This window comes from Rhinopithecus bieti, unplaced genomic scaffold (assembly GCF_001698545.2).
Source record: "Rhinopithecus bieti isolate Rb0 unplaced genomic scaffold, ASM169854v2 scaffold_39586, whole genome shotgun sequence".
NCBI classification, from domain to species: domain Eukaryota; kingdom Metazoa; phylum Chordata; class Mammalia; order Primates; family Cercopithecidae; genus Rhinopithecus; species Rhinopithecus bieti.
In genome coordinates, this window is record NW_016816842.1 from 1,242,096 (window position 1) to 1,267,181 (window position 25,086).

Sequence of the window (25,086 nt, forward strand, 5' to 3'; positions counted from 1 at the left end):
TCTTCCAGATGGTTCTTGTAGTGATGGGGTAAAAATTCATACCTAATGGTTTTCTCTGTCTTGAGACTTTTACAAACAAAAGATTAAATTATGACTTGAATGGTATTAGCCACAAGTCTGCAAATATTAATTTTATTTTTAATTTGTTCATCCATGCATTCACCTACCAAATATTTACTCAATGTTTACTTATGTGCCAGGTACCTGATTACGCAGTGAAAGATGTTCTCCCCTCTAAGCTGTCCTTTAGTGCTTACAATTCCTGCATTTTCTAAGTTGGCTAACTGCCATTTTATCTCTTATTTATTAGAGATTTTAGAGGTGTTACGTTTTCCTCATTAATCAAAATTTGTATGACACAAGTAGAAAGCATATATTATGAGTACAGTAAAGACAGCCCACAGATCCTGTAGGAAATTAATATGAGGCTTGGTTTTCTTAGATGTTTCCTTAAATTATGGATAATTTAAACCATTAATTTATTTTTGGTCAATAGCTTTCTAAATGCACTACAGTTATTTACCTTTAGTGCAGAACATATTCATGACTCAGGGTTACCGCTAATGCTAAGTATGCTATGCTGTAACACAGAGACTGTATTGGGCTCTATAGTGGGATATAGAATGGTTTGCACCAGTACTGAGTAGCCCTTGACCATTATGAGTTTTTTTTTTTGGGGGGGTGGGTCTATTGCCTATTGTTTTTGCAGTTTGTCTTCTTTAGACAGCTGCTGGTATCCCACTACTCACTCACATTCTTGATTCTTATTTGCTGTTTCTAAATTGCTGTGGGCTTACAAACAATATGATCAAGAGGTAAAGTGGTTGTTAGGGAGGATAGAAAGATGCTTCTATGAAAAGACAAGAACTTAATTTTTGTGACATCTCTTCTGGTTGTTGAGCAGCTAGTTGTTATTTTCTTTTTCTTTCTTCATAATGTTCTAACTCGATAATACGTGCTGGGTAGCTGTTTTCTTGATAGCTGGATTTCTTCCTCAATTTACAGCATGCAAGATTCTCTATAGTTTAATTTGATTTATTTATTTTTTTATTTTTTTTGAGACAGAGTCTCGCTCTGTCACCCAGGCTGGAGTGCTGTGGCTGGATCTCATTTTTTAAAAGGATTTCTTAGAACTATATATTGTAACTGGTAGGTAGATTTTCAGCTATTTAGAAAACTACAAAACTGTTCAGCATGGCTTACCAGTGATATCATGATAGCAGAGTAAGAGGCATGATTATGTTGGCTATTTTATTACAAGTGGTCAGTTTTGAAATGTATATTCATTCCCCTTATCAAATGATTGGCAAATGTAGGGCTCCCAGGAAGTGTGTGCTATGATCTCTAGGCTTCCACAGTTAGTCAATTTGCTAAGAACATGGGGAAAGTGAGACTTGTTAACTAAAAGTAAGGTAACATGACTTACCGTTTGCCAGTCCAATGTCTTCTCAGATATCCTGAGGGAGATGGGATGATACTGAGCTGGGCTCAGATGATGGAATTTGGGATCAATGATCAAATAGTTTTATTGGGATCTTATCAATGATAAGCATGAGGACATGATATTTCTATATCTGGAAATTTCCAGAAAAACCAAATGGATAATGTTAAAATTTATGATTAAAAAACAAAAGACTGGGAACTTTTATCACATATTCCAGAAAGTCAAACGGTTATTTTTCTCCCTAGAGCTTATTGCTTTAATAATCTGACAAGGTTTGCATGTCATGGGAGCTACATACATTATGTTCCTTTAAACTGATCCCATCTGATGACATACCAGGAATTAATAACCAGGAGGTGATGAGAGAGGAGTGATCTCCACTCCTTATCTGGACCTATTACAGCCCAGGATCATTTTACACCCTATCTTGCTTGCCTCTTGGTTATTCTTAGGACAGGGCTATTCTGGAGCTGAGATATCAAATATGGCAGCCACTTGCTACTTGTGGTCTATTTAAATCTAAATCTATTAAAATTAAATAAAATTGAAAATTCAGTTTCTTAGTAGCACTAGCCACATTTCATGTGTTCATTAGCCACCATATCTGCATATTGGACACTGCAGATATAGAACATTTCCATCATTGCAGAAGGCTCCATGGGACAGTGCTGTTCTGGAGTCTTGCCTCAGGGTGGCTGCTACACCTGTACACATGGCCCTTCTATCTCCAGCAAGCCTACACAATTCAGTAAATGCCTCAGCTAGCCTGCTCTGCAGAGAGTAGCACTGCTCTGCAGCAGGGTCCTGAGAGCTCTAAGACTTTGTGCCAATGTTCCTCTTTGTGCCTTGAGATTCTCTCTATTTGTATTTTGGAACACTGTTATTTCTACGGGTTGGTTGTGTAACTAATCATGCCAATTTTTTTGCTGATCCTCTGTTAACCATGGAGCATATTGTTCTGTATGCTGTGGGAAAGATTCTTCAATCAAGTTGGAAACAATGACTTGTGAAATTTCAGGGCCCTACGATTCTGCTTATTCCAACAAAACAGAGTATCAGTTGATGTCCTTCCCTCTAAACTAGAAATGTGAGGTAAAATGAGGATGGAGGAAATATTTAGGTTGACAGAAAACTTCAATGGAATTCAAAACCCAAAGACCACAAGGTGGAATGGCTAGCCGCAGATGAATTCTAATGTCAGGATTTCCCAGGAGATTTAATGAGAAGAAGCTACTTTTATTTCTTCAAAGCCTGGTATTCATTCTGGCTCAATAAATGAGAATGTTGAGGAGAGATGGGGAGAAGCACTGCTGAATACGTGACTTCACTCTCCACTAGGACTTTTCGACAATTACAGAGAAAGGGGAGTGAGTAAGGAAGAAGTCTTGACAGCAACCGCCTTAGAAAACTGACCAGATAAGATTCACCAATCGCCTTTGATCCACTTCTTGGGAACCCTGTTGTCTGGTTTTTACGGCCTAAGTGTGCACCTCTGAGACCCTCCACAAACCTACTTGTTATGGAAATCGTAGATCTCTTGGATGTTGCCAAAGATGATATGCTCTTTATTGAGGATCCCAGGGGGGATCTCCTCCACACCACTGGTCATTTCCCACAGGTAGGTCTGTAAGACAGTAACAGTTTCATCACTGGCAAGCCTGGCATGCCATATAAAATACAGACAAAATAAACAGGCACTCAAACTTGTGGGGCAAGGCTCAAACTGTAAATGCATGTAGAGTTTAAAAAGTGATGTGTGAAATAAACATAAGAAAAATAAATAAAACCTGAATATTTCATTATCCTGAACTTTGGTAAGAACACGAACTCCACAGTCTCTTGTTATTTATGAAATGTGTGTAAATTTGAGTATGGGGGGTCAGGATGCAGATTTTCAGACCCAATTTAAGTTCATTGACTGTGTCATGGTTTTATTTTGAACTGAAGTGCCTTATACACTTCTTTTTCCTGGGTCTAGCTCCAGTCTAAGAAAAGTTTAAACTTTCTTTTCAAAAGTACTTTAAACTCTCTGCAATTATTGTTGACTTTAGGAGAAAGATTTCCTCTGGCTGGCTTTTTAGTTCATTACTCTCTGGGAGAAGACCAACAGCACCAAATTCCAATTGAGGACTTGATGCTGGCAAGAATGTCATTTTTCCAAGATAGCTGTGAACAGACTACTGAAAGACTCACCTCTAAGCACTCATGTAAATCCCTTACATAAGCCTTCTCTGTCTGGAGTAGTTCAGCCATAATAAATCTAGAAGGAAACAAATGGGCTTTTAGTTGGTTATAGATATAATGTCTCTCCTCCTTCAAACTTCATTTCCCCACCCTGGCATGTATGACATTCTTAAATGTCCTATTTTTCTACTTCATCAACAGGTCTTTTTCTTTCTTCAAAATTCCTTCCCTTTCCTACAGGTATCTTCCTATGATACTTGTGATACTTCCTGACCATTGGCCCTGCATCCGTTTAGCAGGTTTGTGCCCAGCTAGGTCCATATTCTCTCTCTTTTCCACCCCAGTCCTACTACTAATACTTGTGATTCTGTGGTGATATTCATGTGAGTACAGGCAGGCAGGACTGTTCCTATATTCTGTCTCACCAACTAGATAGCTTGAATCTCAGTTTTCCACATTTCTCTTATAGCTCCCAGAATGATTTCTGTTCAGTAGAGTTTGTAGATGTATACCAAAGCAGTTCTTGGTATCATAATAAACCAGGTTTCAAAGCCCGGAAAAGATATCCAACACACCGAGATCAGGGGTTAGCCATTTTTCTATAAAGAGTCAGATAATAAATCTCTGTGGACAATTCGGTCTCTGTCATGACCACTCAACTTTGCTGTTGTCATGTGAAAGGAGCCAAAGACAATGTGTTAAAAAAAAAGTAAGTGTGGCTGTGTTCCAATAAAATCATTTATGGACACTAAAAGTTGAATTTTATCTAATTTTCACATGTTATAAAACATTCTTCTTCTTTTGATAATTCTTTCAATTATTTAAAACTATAAAAGATAATTTTTAGTTCATAGACTACATCAAATAGTTGGCAGGTCAGATTTGGTCTATGTTTGCTGACCTCTGACCTAGATTATCCTTTTAGCTATTTGTTCAATACATTTCCAATAGGACTTGTTTACAGCATCAACAGCTGTGTAGAAAACTGAACATGCAACCATAAGCACAGTACAAATCAGTAATAAATGACTGTTCTCAGTTCCCCATAAAGAGAAGTATGTGTTATGTATCTTTAAAGAGAAGGTTCTCCTCCCTGGGCCTCTAAATAATGCAATATGCTTAGGCAATTGTTAAACTTATGATACATGGCCTCACTGTGGTATATTCTATATTTTTCTATTCTTTGAATTGAACTCTATTGGTAGAGTAAAAAGTGCATAAGCTTTGGAGTCTGACAGATAGGAACTGAATTACAACCAGAGGTAGGACTTGCCTCTCCAGGTCTCAGTCTCCTTACTTACAAAATAGCTGATCACACAGAATTGCTGCAAGTATTAAACAAGATCACGTAAGCAACATGCCGAGTGCATGGTAGGTGCTCAGGAAACATTCCATGATTAAATGAGCTGTAGATTGCTATGAAATTAGGACAGAAGGGAGATCAGAAGGAACATAAACTGACAGGCTTTGAAAACTTGCCTTTGATTTTATTGCCTTAGGTTTTCTAGAATTGTTCTTCTGTTCCCATCTGCTTCCTGCAGTTTTACCTGCCTTTCTTTACAATTTGGCTCTGCTATCACCACCCCATTTTGTTTTATTTTCCACCCATCCTTTAATCTCTTCTGCCTATTTGTTGTCACAGAAGGAACCAAGGAGGAAGATCTGGCCAGGTGTAGTCCCCTCATCCCCCTCCCAGATATGGGCTGAATTATGACCCCCCTGAAATTCATATGCTGAAGGCTTAATCTCCAATACCTCAGATTTTGGTCTTATTTGGAAACAGTATCACTGCAGTAGTGGAGTAGAGTGGCCCCTGGATCTAACGACTGATGTCCTTATGAAACGAGCATATATTCTGGGATTATGTCACATGAGCATGGAAACAGCCATCTACAAGCTATCAAGGAGAGAGGCCTGGAACAGACCCTCCCCTCACTGCCCTCAGAAGGAATCAACCCTGCTGACACCTTGATTTTAGGCTTTTAGCCCCCAGAGCCGTGAGACAACACAATTCTGCTCTTTAAACAACCCAACTTGTGGTATTTGGTTACAGCAGCCCTAACAAACAAATCCACTCCCCATATGAACAAGCTCTGACTTCACAGAGCAGCTTTAGTTTCTTCAGCTCCAAGGAATCTGTGGTCCTACTTTATCTTGATAAAATAAACTACATAGAGCTTCTTAATTTTAGGACATACTATTTTTTTTTCTAGTAATTCCCAAACAGAGTGTCAAAATATTCTTCATAAACTCTCCAGAAATCTCTGGATATGTGTTACTTTGTAACCCCAGCCAGCATAAATGAATTAGTGTCAAGAAATGGTTTATGAGACGGGCACGGTTCATTGCTTACCCTGTCCAATGCCCTGTAATTCTTGATTAGAGTGAAATGTTGGTAGACAACTTCCTACCAAACAACCAAAGAAGAAAAATGTGTTTTGCCTACCTGGAGTCAGGACGTTTCTGAAAGTGGTGCTGAGATACTTAGGGAGCAAAGCAGGAATCTAGTGATAAGTTGGTTCCAGCTTGCTAAATGAATTCTGGTCCCTATTCATTCTTATTCTGAGAAAACAGAATTCAATTTATGAAAACCTCAGCTACTTCAGATTCTTCCAAAATGTTGGAATCTCAGCATCCTCTACTCTCTTCTTGCCTGTTTTCCTCTGCCTCATCTCCTCATGGGCTATTGCTGACCTAGGAGTAAACTTAGGTGGCAGCTTTACATTCTAACATCTACGGTTCACTCACTGGACCGATTTCCAAGCATCTTTTTCCTCCTTTTGAAATCTGAATACCTAGATCAAGTCAGGGCAGGGACCATCTGATACTGGAATGCCTCCTAAAGCATGCCTTATTTTCTTCCGGCCCAATGGTGTATCCCTGAACTTCAAGTAAAGAAATTGATGTTACAGTCCTTATTTGTTTTGTGATTTTAAATAACATCCTGTCCTTCCCTCAAGGTTTTAATTTCTATATCCAATTATATTCCATAAGATTTTCTTTTCCTTCCTTTTTTTATTTTGAGATGGAGTCTTGCTCTGTCACCCAGGCTGGAGTGCAGTGGAGCAATTTTAGCTCGTGGCAACCTCTGCCTCCTGGGTTCAAGGGATTCTCATGTCTCAGCCTCCTGAGTAGCTGGGATTACAGGTGCACACCACCATGCCTGGTTAAGTTTTGTATTATTATTTTTTTTTTTTTAGCAAAGACAGGTTTCTGCCATGTTGGCCAGGCTGGTCTCGAACTCCCGGCTTCAGGTGATCTGCCCACCTCAGCCTCCCAAAGTTACAGGCATGAGCCACTGTGCCCTGCCTGACTATAAGCTTTTCTTGATCAATAATTACATTATCTTCATTATTCTCTAGTCCCTTGATTCATACAAGAGAGTATAAAATACTTCTTATTGTCACGGAGCATACAATCTAGCTTAGGAATTGGTTGAATAAGTAAAATGGGAATTGGTACAGAAAAGAAGTAAAGGAGTTCATAAAAGGATGGGCCAATGACAGTGGGGGTTGTAGATAAAGGATTTATAGAGGCTTATGATATGAGCTAGATTTTAAAGAATCAATAGGACTTACAGAGAGCAAAATAAAACCAAATAGGGAAAAAAGGACGGGAAACGAAAAGGAAAATAACAAAGAGAAAGGAGAGCATTCTCTCTCTCTCTTTTTTTTTTTTTTTTTTTTGAGACATAGTTTTGCTCTGTCCGCCAGGCTAGAGTGCAGTGGCGCAAACTCTGCCTCCCGGCCTCAAGCAATTCTCCTGCCTCAGCCTCCCAAGTAGCTGGGATTACAGGCGTGTGCTACCACATCCGGCTAAATTTTGTATTTTTAGTAGAGACAGGGTTTCACCATGTTGGCCAGGCTGGTCTCAAACTCCTGACCTCAGGTGATCCGACTGCCTCGGCCTCCCAAAGTGCTGGGATTACAGATGTGAGCCACTGCGCCTGGCTAGCAGAGCATTCTCAATTATATACAATTTATTCTTAGACCTGAGAGAAGTCAGTGAAAATGATCTGACTGAAGGGTGTGATCTGAACTAGGAAGTATTTTGAAGTAAAATTGACTTAGATGAGACCAAAGGATAGTACCTTGAGGATTTTATCATTATTCTGGGGTTGTAGCAAACCATCTACAATTTGAAGCTGGTGACAGACATAATGGAAAGAAATCAAAGAATGTTGAAGAGTCAAAGCTAGATTAAATTTTGGCTTCATTGCTCACCATCTGTGTGGTTTGGGGAAAGTTACTTGACTTTTCTAAGTCCTATTATATGTAAAATGGGAATAATCCTAGCTGCCTGAGAGAACTGATAGAAAGATACAAAGAGAAAATGTGTGTAAAGGCACTTTATGTAATGTTTAGGACATAAAAAGTGTAGGTGCTGGTGGCAGGAGAGTATTGGTATTAGCAATAATAAAATGTACTCCAGAAAGGTAAACCTGGCATCGCTGTGCAGGTGAATTGGGCAGGGACCAACTGCAGGAAAGCTGTGGGAAGTTTTTGCAAATAATCCAGAAAAAACTAGAAGATTAGTGACACTACTGATGGGAATTAGAAAATCAGAAGAGAGAGGCTGGGCATGGTGGCTCATGCCTATAATCCCAGCACTTTGGGTGGCTGAGGTGGGCAGATCACTTGAGGTCAGGAGTCTGAGACCAGCCTGGCCAACATGGTGAAACCCTGTTTCTATTAAAAATACAAAAATTAGCTAGGCATGGTGGTGCACACCTGTAATTCCAGCTACTCGGGAGGCTGAGGCAGTAGAATTGCTTGAACCCAGGAGGCAGAGATTGCAGTGAGCTGAGATCATGCCACTGCATTCCAGCCTGGGTGACACTGGGAGACTGTCCCAAAAAATAAAAAAATAAAATAAAATGTTAAAAAAAGAAAATCAGAAAGGAGAATAAAATTTGGAGGAGATGAAAACATATTTGATTTGTTCCATGTTGAGTTTTGACATTGTTAAGTACAATGTGATGATCTATGAGGAAGGTTTTGTCTAGGAAGTTACTAATAAATGAAGATAATTCAGGTGAAGGACAAACTGGAGAGACTTCAAAGCCTTCAGAGGGAACTCATATTCTCAATGCAAACATTATGTCTGTCCATCCCAATCCCTGTAGGTGGCCACGAGGACATATTAAGCTATCCAAAGGGACAAGCGGCGGTGAAAGCCCACCACAGTCACGGGGAGCCAGTTAGCGCGGTGGAAGCCAACACGTACTCTTTCTTCCGGGCTGACTTCCGCTTCTCTTCATTGACTTCGTGGTTGGCGTCCCGCAGCTTGACCTCCCGATCCGAAAGGCTTGCTGGGATAATATCCAGCTCCAGGTCCTTATTATCCTGCACGTGGAGGGATCACAAAGGTCACCTTGTGATGCTTTGGGAAAGCAACTCACTCGAGTTGAGGGAGGTGGTAAAAGGGGGAAAAAAGGATATAATGGAGGATAAAAACAGGAGGGATCTTACAGACTCGCACCCAGAAGCACTGTTCTTCATGGGATCATTATTATTTTTTCAAATAAGAGAGAAATAAAATGTTCAGGTCAAATGTTTAGGGTAAATATCCACAGTAAGAAAAAACAATAAACACATTTGATAATTATGTGTCTATTTCCCCAAGGCCTTTGGTCCTAATTAAATCTAAACACATTCATAAATTGGTCTAAGACTGATTCTTAGCCATTTAAAATAGATGTGAAACAAAAACACATAAAGATATAAAACATCTTTCATTTGTCAAAAGAAAATACTAAAACCAAATATATTTATTTAAACAAGCAATTTCCCTTGGAAACAGAAAGCTAAATAACAGAACAATGACTGAACTTTCTCATTGCTCATCCCTACTAATTTTAACCACCATTTGGTATTTATATATGATGGAACTTCCTAGATAAAAACTCACAGATTAAAGCCTGGGGGAGACATTAACTCTCTCAACTTTAGGTGGTTTGGCCACTTCACTCTCCAGGCTGCTCTGCTTCAGATCATGAGCCTATTTGAAGATTTAAGAATTAGACATCCTAGGATTAAATTGCCAGGCTGTATTAAGCTCTTAATGCACAGGTTACTAACCCCTATTATAAAGAAGAGATTAAAAGTTCGTCTTCCCTGGTTCATGGCAAATTGTACCTCTGTTCTGTTGAAATGTCAAATAACTCTTGTACAAATTGCACCCCTTACTCTTGAAAGAGCACTATTATATATACTGGGCACTCTAATCATTTGCCGATTAACATAATTGGGTGGAAGATGGTATTTATGAAGCTAAGATAAAGCTTTTCGTTCTCAAAGTCTATACAGAGAAAAACTCTGTTCTGTAGCCATAGGCCCTACTACTGGCCAGTTGATTTTGTAATGTATAGAGTACTAATCACAGGGGACTGGAGGTTAAAGGATCAGCAATATCCACCCAGCACTCCCCACTAGAAAAGCCACACAAGGCAGGTGCTCTAGGGGTCAACAGCTCAGAAAAACTGCTCTGGAAACATGCTTTTCTTCCATGGTGATGAGGGCAGTGGTGCTCAGGGAAATGAGAAGGGAGGATATCCCAAAGGGCAATACCCCTGCCTACCTCTGTGTTGACTCCTAGGGCTTTCTCCAGGGAGTACCGGTACTTCCCCATCCTCAGGGAGAAATCTCTGTAGTGCTTGTCCACCGTGGTCACCCATTTCCTTATCTCCGTGGCATGAATGTGGCCTTTTTCCACAAAGCTATCGGCCAGCTGAATCAGAAGCTTCACCTTCTCCTTTGTTTGCTGCCCCAAAAGATGGCCTTAAGTTACTGGATTACATTTATTCTCCTGTCCCTTCATCCCAAATTCTCTCTTCCTGTTTAAAGCAGTCATAGATACCTCATAGCTGACTACCTGGGTATGTATCCCAGTTTTGTTACTACTAACTGGGAGATCTTGAGCAAGTTATTGAAGCCCTCTGTGCCTCAGTTTCTTCATTTGCAAAAAGGGAATCATAATATTAGTCATCCCTCAGTGCTGGGGTGGGGGAAACTGGTTCTAGGGCCCCCCATGGATACCAAAATCCAGATACTCAAGTTCCTTATAAAACATGGTGTAGTTTTTGCTTATAACTTACCCATATCCTCAGGAACACTTCAAATCATCTGTAAATTACTTACAATACCTAATACAATGTAAATACTACGTAAATAGTTGTTATTCTGTATGGCTTAGGGAATGATGACAAGAACAAAAAAGTCTGTATATGTTCAGTACAGACACAACCATCCATTTGAAAAAAAACATTTTCAGTTCACAGCTGGCTGATTCCATGGATGGGATACCTGTAGATATGGAGGGCTGATCCTACTTCAGAGGGTTGGTGTATTAAATGAGTTGGTAAACGTAGAATGCTTAGTACAGTGGAACACAGTAAGAACTCAGTAAGCAATAAACATTGGCCATTATTATTATTGATGTAAGAATCTCTTATATTAATATGCTTTACTAATTTACACAGTGTGTTACTGTATCTGAAAGCCATTTGAGTTTAGATGCATCCTTAGGAAGTAGGTGGAGGGAAGTGATGCAGGTCTCTTTGAACCACAGATGAAAAAAATCTGAGGCTTAGAGAGGCTTAGGGCTGGTCCAACTTCATACTACCAGTAAGCAAACGAGCCTATTTGTCTCTGCCCTTTAGTTCCTGGTTGCCCCCTCCACTGTACCAGCTCTAAACCTCATGTAAGTTGGCACATGCCAGGATCTAAATAAATACAATGAGCAGATTTAAGAGTTAACTCTGTCCCTGTCACCACCAGAATCTTGTCTTTAGTTTCCATTAGACAGCAGGAGAAAGACGTTAATGAAACCATCATCTATTACAGGACTAGGTAAAGTGGAACTCAGATGTTTACTGGGTTAATTTCATTTTTACCAAGAGTTTGTTCAATACCTACTTGGTCCATAGTACTGTGTAAAGAGCTATAGGACCGGGCTTGGGGGTCAAACGAAAGGAAAAAAAAAATCTTCATTTCACACAGAGTAGTTAAATAACTCAGAGTATTATGTAATTGAATGTCAAAATGGGAGAATGTAGAGTTAATACTATAGGAATTTTAAAAGGGGAAAATGAAGGTGGACAGGCATGGGTAGCAGAGGTCTCATGGAGAGGCAGTACTTAAGCTGGGTAAGTCATGGGAATGAGAGAGACACCCAACAAGTGGACTGCTACCCATTTTTTTATCTTAAGTTTGGGTTTTCAAACTCTAAAATTGCTCAGGAAAAGGAAAGAACATTTAAATAGTATTCTAAGAAGGAAAATTATCTTTTGGACTGGAGGAAAGTAGGTCCAAGGTTTAAACCATGCTATAATCTAGGTAACAGGGAAACTGAGGCAGAACAGGGAAACTGAGGCAGAACTGGAGCAACAGTAGAAAAAACAACAGAGCCCTTCTTTCTTTATTCTACTATCCTCACCCCACCTGTTCCTTCCAGGCCCATCTACGGCCCCTCCCATGAGAGATCAACCCTCCCAAGAAATGCCGGAGAAAGAGGGTGTCAGAGAGGCGCATTGAGAGTGCTCTGCCTGCTGCACACATGGCCAGGGACCAAGGACCAGGGATCCAGCTCTCCAGTAGCTCACTCAGCACATGGAGCCTCTCCTATCTCGGGACAGTAGGCTGGTGCCAGTACTGGAAGATAAAGGGCAAGAGCTTTGGTGTGAAGGAAAGGAGGTGGGTGTGAGGATAGCAGAAACATTTCCTCAGCCATGAAAATCTACTCGATTCTATCTAAACTAGAATTACTGAATCCCTCTTTTTAATCATCTTATTCATTTATTTATCTCCAGTGTCTAAGGATCCTGGGGACTTTCACCTTATTGCATGTAGGGTATTTTTTATTTTTATTTTTCCTGAAAACAATTTTCTTTGGTTTTCTATTTACTTAAAACAGATCTTTTTTTTAATGGAAAAGTCTTGGAAATACATATTCTCTGCTCTTGGTAAAGTGACTACACCTATGAGAAAGGGTTTTACAGCCAGCTGGTGGCAGTAGCCATACTAGGGCAGCTCTATCAGAGAAAATTATATCCTAAAGCATCAAAACTGTGATTCAGAGTCAGCAAAGCAAATGGTTTGTGACCAAGAGTATTCTAGGTATGTGTGGGGACTAGAGGAGCAAAGAGACAGTAAAATGAGTTTAGATGCATCCTTAGGAAGTAGGTGGAGGGAAGTGTAGACACGCCCTTCCTCATGTGGCTCCACCTACCTTTGTAGCAGCCCTGTTTCCACTGCTCTCCATTCCCTACACTGCAGCCATGTTGAATGTCGCATGCCCTTCCTGCTGGGACAAGTGGTTCTTACTCACCCCCACTCTCGATCCAATGCCCTTTTTCCTCTCTTCTCCTCCCCAAAAAACAAGTGGGAAATGCCCTTCCCAGTGTTCCCACAGTATCACATACATGCTTGTATTTTAGCATATATCACAGGTATTTAGCATATATGTCTCCTTCATTAGACCATGAACCCTAAAAGGTAAGTGTTACATCTCATTCATTTGTATATCTCCAGAAAATAGTAGGCATACCATCAATGTTGACTGAATGAATGAGCAAATCTTGTGTTTGGAGGTGAGTAAAGCTAGACCAGCAAGAGTTGAAGATTTTTATTGGGAGGAAGTAGATGATAAATTTGGCCCATGAATTGGATAAGTGCACTGAGATACCAACCATGGCCACAGTCCCCACTGGGAGTATTCAGAAATGGTTTCTTATAATTGGTGATTGTGGTGGCACCACATGACCTGCTAAATGCCTGGTCACAGCTTTTGAGATCAGAGGTAAAAAGTTTTCTTATGGGGGCAGCCAAACAAGATGCAGCCAGTGACTTCTCAGGTGTCCTGGCCTAAAAGCTGTGTCTAAATAGGGGACTGGAAATATGCCATGTCAATTGAGGTTGTTTCCCTGAGGATTTAAACTGCACAGACAGGGATCTGGATGATTGGCTGCAGAGTAGAAGTGAAATCACAGAAAGCAGAGAGGAAGAAGAAAAAGGAAGCTGTGGTATAGAAATGGTAGAACATTACACAGATTCTGGTCCTCTGCTCTCAGACGATGACCAGATGATGTGGCTGCTTGAGACACCCTTGGTCTCGGGTAACATTCCAGTTTTCATCTCCAGAGGTGACACTGCGCCACATTTCTTGCTCTTCCCATGGGGCTGAGTCACTGAGCTTTTTCTGGATTTCTGGGAGGTTCAGACACATCGCTTCTATCTTCTTTATTTCCACACAGAGCCATACAGTATCCTTCTCGTTCAACCTATGTCCATTTGAAACTCAAATCTTTCCTCCAAAGACAGTAACTTATATAAACTAATAAAATGGGGGTCAGGCTGCAGCAGTTCTTGAATGAAAGGTTCGGAAGTATGGACAAGATCTTGTGGCTAAAAGGGAAACTTTGGGGACCATAATTCATCTGGGCCTGGAAATCTAGACCTGAGAGCTCACTTGGGCTTCATGTGTCCCCTAATTTATGTTTTGCCTTTCCACTTTGAATTCTAGTTACCTGCTGGAAAAGACAGGGGTTCAAAAGAGGGGTACAGTAATTCTATTTTTTTCTCTCTCTCCCTCTCTCTTTCCCTCTCCACTCTCTCTTTTCCTCCTTTCCTGTCTTTTTTTCTTTGGTTATGATCTTCCTCTAATAGTGAGCCTCACTCTGAATAAATTTTTTTAAAGCCCTTTCGACTTCAGCACATTTTACAAGACTTTAAGATTTTGTCTTCTTGATAGTAATCTTATAATCTCATAATCTTCCATATTTGCCTTTCATTATTGATATTCCTTATAATTAGATAATAAGGAATATTGATATTTCTTATCAATTTTTTTGTAGACACAAATTTACTGAGCTCCTTGTGCAGGTGAATAGGTTTCTTGAAATACATCTTCGGATTCATTCAGCAGGGGGTTGTTAGTATACATAAAAGAACCAAAATTTTCAAAACTTTCCATCACATGTGAACTATATTCCACTTGAGAGTCTCAGAAAGACCAGGCACAGTGGTTCTCATCTGTAATCCCAGCACTTTGGGAGGCAAAGGCAGGTGGATCACCTGAGGTCAGGAGTTCAAGACCAGCCTGGCCAACATGGTGAAACCCTGTCTCTACCAAAAATACAAAAGTTAGCCAGACCTGGTGGCAAGCACCTGTAATCTCAGCTACTTAGGATGCTGAGGCAGGAGAATCACCTGAACCCAGGAGGTGGAGATTGCAGTGAGCAGAGATCACATCACTATACTCCAGCCTGGGTGACTAAAGTGAAACTCCATCTAAAACAAAAAGAGTCTCAGAAATAGAATCATGCCTATCTTTTATCTGAACTGTTTAGACTCTACCTCTCTCAGTCTAAAGTACCATCTGACAACCCCAGCGTTCCCTTTCTCTGCTATCTGAATCTCAGGAAAACATAATTTAGTTCAGCTAAGGCTCCAGTTGCTTTCATTACTGCTTAATTTTCTTTTGTCAAGATGAATTAAGTCCAGTTTATCTCATGGATTCCTTCATTTTCAGAGATGAAATTACCAGCTTAAAAAAGTATTTTCTTGGCCCGGCGCGGCGGCTCAAGCCTGTAATCCCAGCACTTTGGGAGGCCGAGATGGGCGGATCACGAGGTCAGGAGATCGAGACCATCCTGGCTAACCCGGTGAAACCCCGTCTCTACTAAAAAATACAAAAAATTAGCCGGGCGAGGTGGCGGGCGCCTGTAGTCCCAGCTACTCAGGAGGCTGAGGCAGGAGAATGGTGTAAACCCGGGAGGTGGAGCTTGCAGTGAGCTGAGATCCGGCCACTGCACTCCAGCCTGGGCGACAGGGCGAGACTTGGTCTCAAAAAAAAAAAAAAAAGTATTTTCTTAACATTATTAGCCATTGGCAAATGCAAATCAAAACCCACAGTGAATACCACTCCACACCCTCTAGGATGGCTATATAAAAAGACACAATAACAAGTGTTGGTGAGGATGTGGAGAAATCGGAACCCTCACAAATTGCTGGTGAGAGTATAAAATGGTACAGCTGCTTTGAAAAACAGTTTAGCAGTTCCTCAAAAAGTTAAACATAGTAGAACTCCATATAACCCAGCCATTCCACTCCCAGGTATGCACATAAGGGAACTGAAACATATGTTCACACCAAAACTTGAATATATAGGTTTCTGGCAGCATTATTCATAACAGCCAAAAGCTGGAAACAACCCAAATGTCCATCAACTGATGAATAGTAAACAAAAAGTGGTATATCAATGAAATGGCATGCTATTTAGCAATAAATAGGAAAAAAGGATTGATACATGCTGATAGCATGGATGAATCCTAAAAGCATTAGGGTAGGGGAAGTAAGCCAGTCACAGAAGATCTCATATTATATGATTCCATTTATATGAAATGCCCAAACAGGCAAACCCATAGAGACTGAAAGCAGATAAGTAGTTGCCACGGGTTAAGGACAGTAGGGAATGCAGAGTGACTGCTAATGGGCATAGGGTTTCTTTCTAGGGTAATGAAAATGTTCTGGAACTAAACAGTGGCAATGTTTGCACAACCTTGTGAATATGGTAAAAACCATGGAATTTGTAAAAAATGAAAACCGAAATCATCTTTAAAAAGTTTTGCTTTTAGAAGAAATGGAGTTCTTCCAAATGTCATGATGACTAAGCTTTCCCATCACTGTGTGCCTTGACCCCTTATACATTTTGAAACCCATAATAGGAAAATACCCTTTCTATTCTTTTAATGGACTGTCTATAGGCATACCACACCTTGAGAATTATGTTTTCCTTTTTTCCTCATTCAAACTCTTTTTATTTCATTTTTATTCTTACATTTGTGAGCTTTTACATAGAAAGTATCTTTCTATATTCAATGTTCTTCCTTTGGACCAGAATATTATTAAATTCAATGTACTCCGTTGCCCTATTCAACCATAAGGGCCACCATATGTATTCTCTTGTGGCTAAAGGTCAATTTGGTCTCCATTTCAAATTCATTTTATTGTTTATAAACATTATAATTAAAGACAGCTGATTAGAAGAGGTTTACCTCTGGAAAGTGGGACTAGGGTGAGGCAGGACGCTGCTGCCTCTAATCAGAAGCTCCTCAGCTGGGTTTGTTATCTGTAGATATTCTAATATGAATAACCCTGAGATTTGGAACATGATAGTTATGTCGGGAGGGACAGAGAACAAACACAGCCAAAGTAGAAGATTCATATTAAATATAAACGAGAAAGGCTGAATCTACTCAAACTTCCTTTTTTTCCTTATGTTCCTGAATGGTTGTAGCCCCCTTTGAATGTGTAAAATGTAGTCAGGTAACCTAGGGAACTCAGGATGAATAGTGTGGTTCTCGTCTTTAAGTATTCTGTTGGCTTATATAGGAGATAACATTGCATAGATTACTGGAGGAGAGATGGTCTGTGCCAGGTGAAGGGCTTGTTTGTTTGTTTGTTTGAGATGGAGTCCAAAACACTGCACTCCAACTCTGTTGCCCAGGCTGGAGTGCAGTGGCCTGATCTCGACTCACTGCAAGATCTGCCTCCAGGGTTCACGCCATTCTCCTGTCTCAGCCTCCTGAGTAGCTGGGACTACAGGCGCCCGTGACCACACCCAGCTAATTTTTTGTATTTTTAGTAGAGACGGGCTTTCCGCGTTAGCCAGGATGGTCTTGATCTCCTGACCTCATGATCCGCCTGCCTTGGCCTCCCAAAGTGCTGGGATTACAGGCGTGAGCCACCGCGCCCGGCCCAGGTGAAGGGTTATACAGACAAGGGCTGTAGTGCAGGGATGAGCTGGATCATATCCTGGCATGTGGGAAGGATCATAGAGGAGGAGGCTCTAGAGTGGAAAGGGGGGGTGTTCCTCTTAAAAAGCACAAACTAGCGGGAAGGGAAGGGTATTCCAGGCAGAGAAATGTATGAAAAAGGCACATAGACAAAAAAGTATAAGATGTATCTCTCAGAGGGTAAGAGAATATATCCATTCCGCTGGAGCATAAACTCTGCATAAAATAATAATTGAAGATAAAGCCGGGGAGGTAGGGTGGCACAGCTGTAGAATTGTGGAGCATTATCCTAAAGGCATTGGAAAATCATTAAAGTTCTTGATCTGGGTGGTTATGTGACCAAAGTAGCATTTTAAAGATGAACAGCAATGAAGGGCAGGGTGGATTGGAAGGAAGGAAGGAAAGGCCAAAGGCATGCAATCCCTTTAGGAAGCTACTACAGCTTAGGGTAGTAGCTATGTGAATGAAAAAGAGGAGAAATATGTGAAGAAGGTTACAAAGGTAGGATGAATAAGACTGACCGAATAATTCTTCACATTTCCACTTTGATTATGGAAAGATTTTGATCCTATGAAGTTCTGGGTATCTGCTGTGATCCACCCTATGCAGATAGGAACACCAATGGATCTCATACTATTCATCCTGTTAATGGCTCATTATCGACCCTATTTGGAGAAGGGTGGATACAGCCAAACTTGTTAATTCACAAGCCATTTTAATTTGGATTTGAATAGGGTTCTGTGCATCTGCCACCTTCTTTGTGCTGTTTGCTGTTGCTGGTACTGAAATGAGTCTCTTATCTGTGCTCATAGCTTTTCGCATTAGGCAAAAAGGCCCAAAGCTCACAAGGATGCAGGGAGATGCTCCCTAAAGTTGAGAGATCTTAGGAAAAGATTCATAAAGTGGATAACCACTTCTGAAATATCAGCTCAGGAATGAGGCTAAGGGTCTAATTTTGTCACACCAAACCAGAGGAACATTCCTTATAGTGTCAGAGGGATCTCTGGATAGGATGTTTCCCACCTTGACCCCAACAAGAGCATCTCTCAACCTGGGAAGAGCGTCTGCTATGTGTGGAAGTATGCCAAAAATGGCTCCTATGTGGCAAGGAGCCCCGTGTGAGAGATGAGGACACTACAAAGAGGAACTTGAGACAGATCAGATTTTCATTCAAACCCAAGCATCCTCAGATCAAATCCTGGCTGTGAAAACAGATGAAAACCAGGTTTCCTTCTATTATGGCATTCCCCACAATCTTGGTATGAATTGGTATGTACATCCTTGCAAATTTTGCTCCCCAGAGACCCAGCCTAGCTCATGAGCAGGTTTGAGGCCAGATGGAAATAGTTCAGAAAAGGAGAAATTCACCTGTTTTGTGTACCCATATAGTCACTGGCCCTTCTAATAAGGTGAACTTCCCAAGCCACTCAAATTGCAAGAATATGTGGATATATGCAGTGTTCACATGCACAGGCAACATTTTTACATGAATACACCCTTTTCCCTGATTTGGTCTGAAAGAATATAGCAGATTCCAGAACCTGGAGCATGAAGATAAGTATCTGGAAGCACAGTATATAGCAGTTGACTTCCTGCATACAGCTGCTCTACCCAGCAGCTGCAATTCTTTGGGTATTCAGGTTTCTAGAGACAATCCTTTAGGACATTTACATGCTTTCCCCCTTGCCACTGCAGCCAGGTATTTTTGCTTACAGAAGCTGTCTTTGCTTCCATAATGTGAAATTGGCCAGAATGGAGAGTTCTGGGTGGATTTGGGGAAGGGTCTGGGATGTTTCCTACCTTGGCAGGCACCCTGAATTCCCCATATTCTTTCAGCAGTTCCTGAGTCTCCTCTGTGGTCTCTCCAGTGGAGGTATGTGTTGAGAGGTAAAATTCACCTGTTTCTTGGATCCAGTCAAGCGCCTATAGGAGGAAACAACCCATCCAGTCCCCCAAAAGGCAGCTGTCAGTAGAAGACATGCTATATTACAATGAAGGTTATTGTTAGGACAACTTAATGGACCCAGGAAACACTGACACAATTTGATTGGTATGTAGCTCTGGAGTTGTTTTTTATGAACGAGCCCTCCCCTGATTTGGAACACTTACCAGCAAAGAGAGGGTCTCCCCCAGTAGACTGGGGACTCTTGTAGGCCAGGCCCAATATCATCCATGAATTAGGGGCATAGTGGGTGACCTAGCATTTCCTCACATCTCCTGTTACCAAACTCAAAACAGAGAGCTTGATAAATGCTGAATTGCTGACAAGTGACACCCTGCTTTCTTTCCTCTTTATTCCCCACTCCTATCCCCAATTTGCTGCTCTGGTCCTCTTCTGGACTAAGCGTTGGTTTTGGGCCTCTGTATGCTCCCCAGAACTGAGATAGAGCCAGGGAAAGCTTTGGACAACCTGCTTAGCGCTGCGCTCGAACACCACATATTGCTGGCACTGGTCTAACCGCCGCTTCTTCAAGGTCCAGAAATGCAGCACACGATTCTCCCTCTGCAGGAGCTCACTCAGGATGGCTGTGGGCAGAGGAGATACATATGATGGGCACAATCCAACCAACCCCTTCAGCCCCATGGCCCAGGTGCCAGGTGACCATGACTGTGATTTCAAGCATCCCCACGAGACTAATCCAGCATCAGAAGAAAGGGAGCAAAAGCTGGATACAGAAAGGATTTCCTAGAAAGGAGCAAGGTCGAGGAGTCTAGGGTGAGAGCCCATTGATGAGAGTTCCATCAACTAAGGTGGGAAGAATATAACACCAGTGACTTACAAATGACCCCGATTCTCTTTATAGCAAAATTAGTCCTTGGTTCTAAGAAATCTTAGGAAGCAACTAATTCAATTGGCCCCAAGAGTCTAATGAGCATGGGTGGACCTTGACAGGAATCTCAGTCATTCTTAAGGACTCATTAGAAGAGAGGCAGGAGATTTATAGTGCAATGAGGGCTGGTGTCACTGGCTTGACAACCCACATCATGAACCATGTTCTTGGACCTGCACAAGAGGTTGTGCACACAGCACTTTAACGGCATAGCCTTGATTTAAACACTTCTAAATAGTGGGCACAGGGAAGCTGTGTTGGAATTATGTCTTCATGTTGTCTCTGGGCCCATGTTGTTTTGGACGTGATCATAAGAAAAGCTAAAAGTGATGTTAAATGAGAGTGTCTACACAAGGCATATAGCACAGCAAGTGGGCCATGGTTAGGTATTCAGTCCATGCTATTTCCCTAAGTTTTCTGTTGTTTCAGGAGTAGCTGGGTACGTGGATAGATGTCTTAAGCATTTTAAATAGTACGTTCTATGCTGGAAGCAATAAAATTTATTTTATGTCTTCCTCCTGCTTCCTGTTGCCATATTAGATATTAACAAAATATATAATAATAACCATATGAATAATATTTATCACATGCTCAGTATGTGGAAAACACTCATTTTCATAACACCCCACAATGCATGCACCATTATTATCTACATTACACAGATGAGAAAACTGAGGTTTAGAGAAAGCTTTTGAGAAAGCGTAGGGAGGGTAACTAGCTCAGGGTTGTTCAGATAGGAAAGGGCAGAGTTCAGATTCAGGCCAGATCTGACTTCAGAGCCTGAGTTGTTAGTCACCTTGGTCTCTCACATTACTGGGACTATAAAGTACAAGTTTCTGTGCTTTATGAAGATGGCACAACCTGAAGTGCAGTGCTTGCACTGAGAAGTTTTTGTTGATTTTATGTACTTTTCATACCCCTTCATTCTCACCTCCCCAGCCAAGTTTAGCTTTCTGAGGATAGGATGTGTTTTTCATCTTTTAGGTTAAGTGCTTTTTTTTTTTTTTTTTGAGACAGGGTCTGGCTCTGTCACCCAAGATGGAGTGCAGTCATAGCTCACTGCAGCGTCAACCTCCTGGGCTCAAGTGATCCTCCCACCTCAGCCACCTGAGTAGCTGAGACTATAGGCACACGCCACCACACCCAGCCAATTTGTAAACTTTTTTTTTTGTAGAGACCAGGGTCTCACTATGTTGCCCAGGCTGGTCTCAAACTCCTCAGCTCAAGTGATCCTCCGGCCTCTGTCTCCGTCTCCCAAAGTGCTAGGATTACAGGCGTGAGCCAGTGTGCCCAACCTTTTATGGGTCCAATTATTCACCCTTCCCTGTATCTAAGCCTTTATCATGTAACTTTTTCATTCCTTCCCAAAGAGGCAAGTACAGTTTCTCACTCCCCAACTCATGTTGGCCACATAGCTTGGCCACATAACTTGCTCTGGCAAATGAGTTGTTAACAGATAAAACAGAAGCAGGGCCTTGAAAAGTACTTGTAGACTTAACTTTGCTCCTTGTACCTCTGCTATCACCACTATAGGAAATTCTCCTGGGTAACTGCTGCCCCTTCAACCCAGGTCCCAGAATAAATACACATGGAGCAAACAAGACCTTACCTGGAGTGAAGGAGCCAAGCTAGCCAGACTTGCAGCCTGAAGCACAACCACACTGCTGAGCCCAACTGAGATGCTGCTCCCCAGCCAATGCACAGCCACTTGAACAACATATGCTTACAGTTGGATATCATTGAATTTTTTGTTTGTTATGCAGCCATATAACAACCAGCAGCATAAAAAAGCCAAAACTATGTGGCATTGGCATTGAGTCTAGGTAGTAGGTGAAAAGGAAACGGATACATAAGGGATTGTAGGTCTCTGCTCAGGTGGAAGCTTCAATTGGGGAAGGAAGGAGTAGAAACCCATTTCTTTTAGTCTTTATGTTCCCTAGCCAGAGTTGTGCTCACTGAAGCTCCCTCTATGGTGTGGCTGAGAGAATCAACCCAGATCAGGCAGAAATCATAAAGAGTTTCAGGATTATTCCCCCCCCCCCTTCTTGAAAGCTTTCACATGGGCAACATCCTGGTCTTGCCTCCAAGAAGATGTAGGCATTTCTCACTGTCTCTGAGTGCCTGTTACTCTTCAGCACGCAGAGGTGTAGGTGGGATATGTAGTCTCTCAGTAGGCAGCTGGCCTCACCCAATCTCCCATCTACATTTGGAAGCCAGAACAGATGCTTTCAAATGTGCCAGAAGAAGTGACGTAATACCAGCTCCCCACAGGTCCCCTGACCACAAATAGGTTAGCACATTTGGAAGAGAAACTCTGCTCCCTCCTCTCTGTAGGGAACTTTGATTCCTAGATTTAATTCTGTCCAGTGGCCTCTGTTCTCTCCAACTCTTCAGCAATCTGAGCAAAGAGGGAAGCCCTTCTTAAGCAGACCATGCATCCTACCCTGTCCATGGTGTCTCCAAGCCCATACCACTCCTCACTCCAAGTCAGCTTGGGTTCCCTCCCTAGCCTCGGGCTCCAGAATTATATTTCTCTGCCTTGGCAAGATGACATTCGTTAAACTCTTCACTCACTCAAAGGCTAATTTCTGCATGGTCAGAATAATTCCACAGATAATGATTTAAGTTTCACATGTCAGATAATAGGTAATTTTTAAAAGTTATGCATTTATTATCATAGAATTTCTAGAATTCAGAGAGATATTAAAGATGATGTAGAATAGCACTTACCTAAATTTTATGAACACATAAATCACCTGGTTGGTAGAATTGGGCAGTTCTTGCCAACATGCACGTTCTTTGTGCTTTTTTTTTCTCTTTTTTTTTTCTTTTTTATTTGAGACAGGGTCTCACTCTAATTGCCCAGGCTCCACAACAATGCAAATGTGGTTCACTGCAGCCTCCAGCTCCTGGGCTCAAATGATCCTTTCATCTCAGCCTCCTGAGTAACTACAGCTATAGGCATGCCACCATACCAGGCTAATTTTTTAACTTTTTGTAGAGACGGGGTCTCACTATGTTGCTCAGGATGGTCTTGAACTCCTGGCTTCAGGCAATCCTCCCATCTCAACCTCCCAAAGTGCCAAATGCAGTTTCTGACTCAGTCGGTTTGGGTGTGGCCTGAGATTCTATGTTTCTTACACTCTCCCAGGGATGTCAATGTGGCTGGTCTGGGAACTACAATTTGAGTAGCAAAAGTCTAGATGCTCCCCTCATTTCAAAAAAGAAACTAAAGTTTTAAAAGGCTTAATCAATCAGTGACAAATCCAGGGTCAGCATTTGGTTTTAGGATTCTCAGTCCATATTCTGTTCCTAGGCTATAAGACACCCTAGTCTTGTGCTGTTCAATATATTAACTAGGAGCCATAATCTACATTTAAATTAGTTAATATTAAACAAAAGTTAAAATTTAGTTCCTCAGTTGCACTAGGCACATGTCAAGCGCTCAATAGCTGCTGTATTGCATAGCGTAGATACAGGCAATTTCCATTATTTCAGAAAATTCCACTAGGCAGTGCTGTCCAGACTCTAAGATAAATGAAAATACTTGGGGAAATTTTATCCTTGTTTTTGCCTTCCAGATCTTGAAGCATGTTTAAAAATTGACCATGAATCATTACTGCCCACATCATCCCACATCATACATTTTCATTTCCAAGGAGAAGCAGCAGGATATTGAGACTGTGTGAAAACTGGGTACATGATATATTTCAGGGAGGGGCATTCGCTGAAGTGACCGATGGCTGGGCAGGTCTCTCACTGACCTTTCACTTGTTGCTCGGGTCCCCGAGTGTGGCTGGCGACACTGGGCATGCTGACGTTGTTCCTGTGGATGTACTTGAGAAACACCTCAGCATTCCGCCGAGCCAGGGTGCATGCCTGAGAAAGACAAAGTCGTGAGGCCCCTGTCCCAGCAGGTATATGGAATCCAAGACAATGGTGAAGGCATACCCTCCTTCCTTCTACATTTTCTTTTCTTTTTTTTTTTTTTTTTTTTTGAGACAGAGTCTCACTCTGTTGCCTAGGCTGCAGTGCAGTGGCGTGAGCAGAGCTCACGGCAGCCTCCACCTCCCAGGCTCAAGTGGTCCTTCCATCTCAGCCTCCTGAGTAACTGGGACTACAGGGGCCTGCCACCACACCTAGCTAATTTTGTGCATTTTTTGTAAAGACGAGGTCTCACTATGTTGCCCAGGCTGGTCTCAAACTACTGGACTCAAGCAATCTGCCCAGCTGGTCTCAAACTACTGGGCTCAAGCAATCTGCCCAGCTGGTCTCAAGCTACTGGGCTCAAGCAATCTGCCCACCTTGGCCTCCCAAAGTGCTGGGATTACAGGCATGAGCCATGGCACCTGGCTCCTCCTTGTACTTTTTAGAAGGCTCAAGAACTCTGAAGGAATCTAGAAGAAGCAGAGCTCTGGAAGTTATCATTGGTTCATGGATACTCCAATTCCAATTTATGGAGCTCACCCTTCTGAGCTTTCCTTTTGTCAAGTGAAGAATTACTCCTTTCTGTCTCTGTCCATTCCATCTCAGATAAAAATCAGAAATGAGCCACCCTTTGTCTCCTTCTATGTTGACCAGGCATTACTAATATTCACTCTTGGCCTATTTTTCCTCAGCCACCAGAATGCCTCTTACATGACCACTGGTGTAAGCTCAGGAAACATAAACCCACTTGAAAATCAGTGTGACTTAGACTTGACCAAGTAAATTTGGTAAACACATCTATTAACCCTACATTCCAAATCTAAATGGAAATTACTGACATTTTTCAGTCAGTAATTTCATTTCAGACTTATTTGCCCATCAAGTCCCCCTCATCTAAATATCAC

General features: G+C 41.6%; 1 protein-coding gene across 12 annotated transcripts in view; it reads right to left on the reverse strand.

The window, feature by feature from the left end:
• KALRN (kalirin RhoGEF kinase) overlaps nt 1–25,086 on the reverse strand; it is a 684,488-nt gene that overhangs the window by 238,359 nt on the left and 421,043 nt on the right. For all 12 annotated transcript variants that reach the window (XM_017855309.1, XM_017855307.1, XM_017855308.1 and 9 more), the window contains exons 19-25: nt 24,019–24,133; nt 19,834–19,949; nt 19,224–19,346; nt 10,208–10,390; nt 8,855–8,973; nt 3,638–3,704; nt 2,959–3,068 (exon numbers count right to left, since the gene is read on the reverse strand). In XM_017855309.1, coding sequence (XP_017710798.1) covers nt 2,959–3,068; nt 3,638–3,704; nt 8,855–8,973; nt 10,208–10,390; nt 19,224–19,346; nt 19,834–19,949; nt 24,019–24,133 — 833 coding nt within the window. The remainder of the gene's footprint in view (nt 1–2,958; nt 3,069–3,637; nt 3,705–8,854; nt 8,974–10,207; nt 10,391–19,223; nt 19,347–19,833; nt 19,950–24,018; nt 24,134–25,086) is intronic.